Source organism: Hirsutella rhossiliensis (genome assembly GCF_020360975.1).
Source record: "Hirsutella rhossiliensis strain HR02 chromosome Unknown scaffold00008, whole genome shotgun sequence".
Classification (NCBI taxonomy): Eukaryota; Fungi; Ascomycota; class Sordariomycetes; order Hypocreales; family Ophiocordycipitaceae; genus Hirsutella; species Hirsutella rhossiliensis.
Window position 1 is genome coordinate 45,739 of NW_025408674.1, and position 5,776 is coordinate 51,514.

Below are 5,776 nucleotides of genomic sequence, written 5' to 3' on the forward strand. Positions count from 1 at the left end.
GGAGTAGATAGAGGATTGATTGAATTCTACTTTTCGATGGTTGAATGTTTGTACAGGGGTCTGTGGCCTGTGCGTACCTTGCACGCGAAATTACCATCCAACCCCCTAATCTCCTTCCGCCTCCTGACGATGATTCTTCTCGTTATTCCTCCACCACATGACCAAAATGACCTTAAAGCGGCCTCGGGTATTTATACGGAGGATATTATGGCTAATGCGATAATTGATGTCACAAAAACGGCTTGTCGCAGTACCGCGCCGCCCAAAGTATGACATACCTCAGCAGTCTATTTCCGACAGACTCAAAGGCCAGGTAGCCCTGGCTGATCAGATCCAGCCTCGTCAACTCTTGAGTAAGTCTCAGGAAGCTCGCTTGGTTTCTTGGATCCTCCGCCAAGAGTCTCTCGGCTATGCTCCCTCACAGTCAGATCCGCGCATGTGTGGAGGCTCTTGAAAGCAACTGAACAACGAGCGGACAGTGGGGCGCAACTGGGTCTCTAAATTCATCAATCGCCATCCGGACATCAAGAACAAGCGTGGGAGACGTCAGGAAGCTAACCGATTTAATGCTTTTACGCCTCGTGCGGTTCACTGGTTCTTCGATATCAGGAAAAGGAGTATGGATGGATTAAACCAGAAAATACCGTGAATGTTGACGAAGGCGGTATTATGTCTGGCTTTGGTGAGTATTTGGCTTGTCTTTCATTACTTTTACTAACCAGACTCTTTTGCCAGGTTTGGATAGTCTTGTGGTTGGGAGTGCAGACCCAAAACGGAAGGCCCTTCTGAAAGGGCCACAGTCCCGCAACTGGACCTCATTTATTGAAGCTATCACCGCGGACGGCCGTGTCCTTACCCCTGGCATTATCTTTAAGGGCAAAGAACTTCAGAAACAGTGGTTCTTGACGGAATTCGGCAAAATAGCCGACTGGCATTACATAACGTCGCCCAACGGATGGACGGACAACCATATCGCTATTGAGTGGCTTGAGAGGGTCTATTTGCCCCAGACGCGACCAGCCGATGCCTCAGATGCTAGACTGATCATATTAGATGGACATGGAAGTCATGCAACGGTGCGTTTCTTTATCCACCTCTGTAGGAATTACCGTTAACCGGGACCAGGATGCATGGATGGCCACATGCTTTTTGAACAACGTTTATTGCTGTTACCTTCCTGCCCACTGCTCTCATGGCCTCCAGCCGTTAGATAACGGTGTATTCAATGCCTCCAAGGCAGCTTACCGGAAAGAACTTCAGAAATTGACCTGTTTGACCGATTCTGCGCCTGTTCATAAGGTCAATTTTATACGGGCATATGCTAAAGCGCGCGAGGTTGGAATGACGGCAAAGAATATATTGTCCGGCTGGAGGGTCACTGGGAATTGGCCGATCTCACGATCCAAGGCATTGCGGCATCCAGAAATTCACGCGGACATTGTAGAGACGTCTCCAAAGTCCGCGCCATTTTGGGTTCTGATGATACGCCAAGAAACAGCCGCCAGATTCGCGATTTCGGAAAGAACAAGACTCCTGGCACCCGGAGACGATACGCCGTGATAGCTAGAGGCTTTGAAGCCCAAGAACAGACGCTTGCCGAGCACAGCAACAGAATCGCGAAGCTAGAGGAAGAAGTGGCCCGGCTGCAGAGAGGCAAGAAGAGGAGAGCAATTCCGAACCCGAACAGACGGTTCATGACTCTCAGTGAAGCTTTGGTGGCTGAGAAGCCATTCCCAAATTAAAAGCCAAGAGATAGCCGTTGTGCTGAATTCTGACACAGAGGAGGAGGCGGTCTCAGAGGTGGAGACAGCTTCAGTGATCGAAGTCAAGGTGGCACCGAAGCCCTTCCAGTCACCACCAGATCCGGGCGAATGGTAAAAAAGCGCCGGTACATATAAGAGCGTCCATTTCTCTACGGAATGATATATTTTTTGTGTTTATAATGTTAAGTTCTGATCATATTTCATGTAGTTCAAATGGTAGACTTTTGGTGGAGAATTTTTCAATTGCGCTACCGAAAGGTGGGTGTTACCGAAAGGGGGGTGGGGCATGGTATAGCTTAGTTTATAAGGAGGGGAGGTATATACTATATATATATATAAAGCTTAGGCTTAGGACTTAGTCGCCTTAGTTTAAACTAAACTAAAGCGAGGTTATTTTTAGTAATAGTACTAAACTATAAGTAATTTACTTACTATTAAGGGCTATAAGGGCTAGAACGTTATATAATCTAAGTATAATTAAACTAAAGTACCTTATAGTAATAGTAAGGGACTTTAATATCTATTACTAGCTCTAAGATAAATATAATAGAACCTTAAATAGCTTAATATAACTTATATAAGAGGTAATAAGACTATAACTTAAACTTACTACTTTAAGAAAGAAGTATATAAGATTTTTCTATAGCTAAAGGGATAGTACTATTAACCTAGCTTAGGTAACGCTAAAGACTAAAATATAGTATACTAGGCCTAACCTAGACTTAACTAAGTTAAACTATATCCCTTAGACTATTATACTATAGGTTAATACTTAGGCCTAGGTACCTAAACTAGCCTTAAGATAAAAAGAAGTAAAAGTAAAGCTAGTTAAAGCTAAGACTATATCCTAGCTAGGACTATACTAGCTAATACTTTAAACGCTTAAGGATATCGACTAAGACCTAAACTATATCTTTACTACTTTAGTATAAATCGCGATAGCTATAGTTCTACGCTAAGGGCGAGTATTACTTAAGGGTAATATATAGTTTACCCTAAAGGTAAGGAGGGTAATAAGGGAGGCTAAGAGGGTAAAGAGGAAGTATAAGTAGGAAAGGAGTAAAGTAAACTAAGAAGACCTATATAAAGTATCTATAGCTTAGAAGTAGACCGTTTATAAGGTAAGGAGGGCCTATTAGCGTAAGTTCTTAAAGGAATTAAATACTAATAATACTAAGCTTTAAAATATAGATGTTACGACCCGACCAACGGATGTTACGACCCGACCAACGGATGGCCATGACACGGGCCAGGGATGACTAACCGCTGAAGGATCACGTGACCATGCGAAAGGTGATCGGTGGATCGCCTTACGATCAAGCGAGCGGTGCTCGACGGATCGTTCATCGATCAAGGTGATCACCTCTGTGATCACCTCCAGCACCTCGCGATCAGAGACGGGCAGTTGGGTATATATAGCTGCCCCATTTCACTCCTTTAGACTAGATAGCTCTTTAGCTTTCAACACAATCATTACGATCCCTATCACGATCTCATCTCTGATTCCGATCACTTGATTACCTGGTTACAGTCTACGGTCTACGACCTCCGACTCATCACCAACGTGACATACTTATCATTGCTCAGACCACGCCCTGTTGTATCTGCCAACATAAACCCCACGACAGGTTTATCCCTTGGGAATATCACCGGTCGTCACACGTTGAAAGCTCTTGTTCAGAACGATACCGCGTCTCTCTGAGCAATATCGCATAACTGTCAACATGCCTGCACAGCAAACTGGATCAACCAACTCGGGACACACCGTGTCGCCGCAGGACATGATGCGCGAAATCATCAGCCTTCGACAGGAGGTCCAAGTGCTCAGGAACGGAGGAGGCAACGGACAAGTCAGGGACATCGGAGAAGCAGTCAAACCAAAACAGCCAGGACCATTCGACGGTACTCATGGCACGCTTCGAGACTTTCTCACCCAACTCAAAGCCTACCACCGATTCTATCCGACCAAGCTCTCGGACCCAGTCGAAAGGTACTCCACGCAGGAAATTGTTTATCTGGAACGGCACTCGCCTGGTTTGGACCCATCATGAGGGACTTTCTCGACAACCAACCAGCGCGACGAGACAACGAGACAGACGAAGTCTTTGCCAGTTTCCAAGGATTCGAAGAAGCCATTACGAAGGTATTCGGAACAACCGACGAGGAACGAGAGGCCGAACAGAAACTTCGAGAACTCCGACAAAGGATCTCAGCATCGGATTATGCTGCGAAGTTCCGTCAAGTCACCTCAAAGCTTGATTGGGACGACGAACCTCTTATGTCACGATTCTACGACGGGCTGAAAGAAGAAGTCAAGGACGAGCTCTACAAGGAAAATCGACCTGACAACCTCTCGGACTACATTGCTATGGCAGTACGAATCGACGACAGACAGTATGCGCGACGCCAAGAAAAGAAACAAGGAAGAGGAAACTGGAACCCTTCCTATGGGAACAACTTTAACCGACGCGCCAACTACAAGAAGAAGCGCGAAACTCCCATTGCTTACGCCCACACAACTAACCCAGGCAAAATGGACCTGGATGCAACAAAGAAGGGCGAAGGAAAATGCTTCAACTGCGGAAAGTTGGACATTTCTCACGAAATTGCAAGCAACCTCGCAAGGAGAAGAAAGTTCACTGGGCCCCAGCCCCAGAAGGTAAGAGACACCTGAACGCTACTAACAAGCAGGAACCAAAGCATGAACTCCTTAGTTGGACTGCATGCTACGACGACAAATGCACGGTACACCTAAGCGACAAAAACGGTACCGGATGGTTCCCAAAGCCACCAAAGAAAACCCTTGCAATGGTGCAACGAAGAGATCCCACAACACAGAAACAAGTCAAATTCGCAGAACCAGAATACCCCTATCCTGAAGGAGTCTCACAAGACTGGATCAGGAAGAACGGCAAACGATTCCAGGAAGACATGCGAAATAAGGATCGACAACAACGACGGGCAGTCTATAAACAACATAACAAAGAAGATACGGACGCAGCCCTTATGCTCACGAAACTCGGACAACAACCCGAAGAGGAACAACGAAGTTTCGACGACACAAGCTCTGAAGAACAAGACACGCTACAAGAAACAGAAGACGAGGATGAACTCGCACCACCACCCTCACTACTAAGGAAAACGCCACGATTGGAGAACACGCTCCATACTTCGAAGAATTCGAAGAAATGCTCAAAATTGAACTCAACAAATACCTCAAATTCTCACGGAAAACCAACAAGCTGCATTGATTCGATACCAACCGGCACCACGCGGAGGAGACTACGCTGTGGCTATCGCCGCGGTCGACACCTTTACAGCTCTACAACGAGAATGGCAACCACGAGGAGAATTTTCAGATGACCCAAGAACAGTGCTCAGTCACGAAGAGCACAAACATATTTCATGGATCTCATGCGTCTATTTGGACTGCATGATACACTTCAGAAGAAGGCACGACACAACGCTTTCCCAGTCAGATTCGACGGACAAATACTTTCGAAACCCTACCTAAGCACGGAACTGGACTACTGGAAAATCGATCAACGTTACCCGAACGACCAAGTCATGTTATTGGAACCCGATTACGGCACGCCACTTGAATGCCGCGATGATTACGGTTCTTTAACGAGATGTCTTTCGGAAACATGCAAAATCCACAAACACGCCAAAATTGGGGAATGGCACAACGCCACTCGCTCTAAGGCATCCGAACCATCTATCTTCACAAGACTCGCGCAACGAATCAGATGCGACGAAGAAGATTACAACGAATGTGCACACCCGAACTGCAAAGTTCACGAACACGAAAAGGCACGAGCATGGCACAAACGACACAACGGTGCACCAAAGGACTACTGGCGACACCTACGAAGGCTACAAGCTACATTCGACCAAGGAAAAATTAACGCAGAAGAACTACGCGCAAAACAGAAAGACGCAGAACGAAAACTCGATTCCTGGTACGAAAACGAACAGAATTGCGAAGCACGGTACGCAATCAACTGCGAAGC

The 5,776-nt window shown here is 46.2% G+C and overlaps 2 protein-coding genes across 2 annotated transcripts; both read left to right on the forward strand.

Moving 5' to 3' along the window:
• Positions 1-669: 669 nt before the first annotated feature.
• HRG_07245 (DDE superfamily endonuclease domain-containing protein) lies at positions 670-1,153 on the forward strand (the record flags this gene model as incomplete). Its single annotated transcript, XM_044865716.1, has 4 exons — positions 670-682; positions 736-995; positions 1,054-1,076; positions 1,126-1,153. The coding sequence occupies 4 exons, from the start codon at positions 670-672 to the stop codon at positions 1,151-1,153; spliced, it is 324 nt and encodes a 107-aa protein (XP_044718680.1).
• Positions 1,154-3,810: 2,657 nt separating this feature from the next.
• On the forward strand, positions 3,811-4,437 carry HRG_07246 (retrotransposon gag protein; the record flags this gene model as incomplete). The annotated part of the gene is made up of 1 exon (XM_044865717.1): positions 3,811-4,437. The coding sequence occupies one exon, from the start codon at positions 3,811-3,813 to the stop codon at positions 4,435-4,437; it is 627 nt and encodes a 208-aa protein (XP_044718681.1).
• Between the last annotated feature and the right edge of the window lie 1,339 nt (positions 4,438-5,776).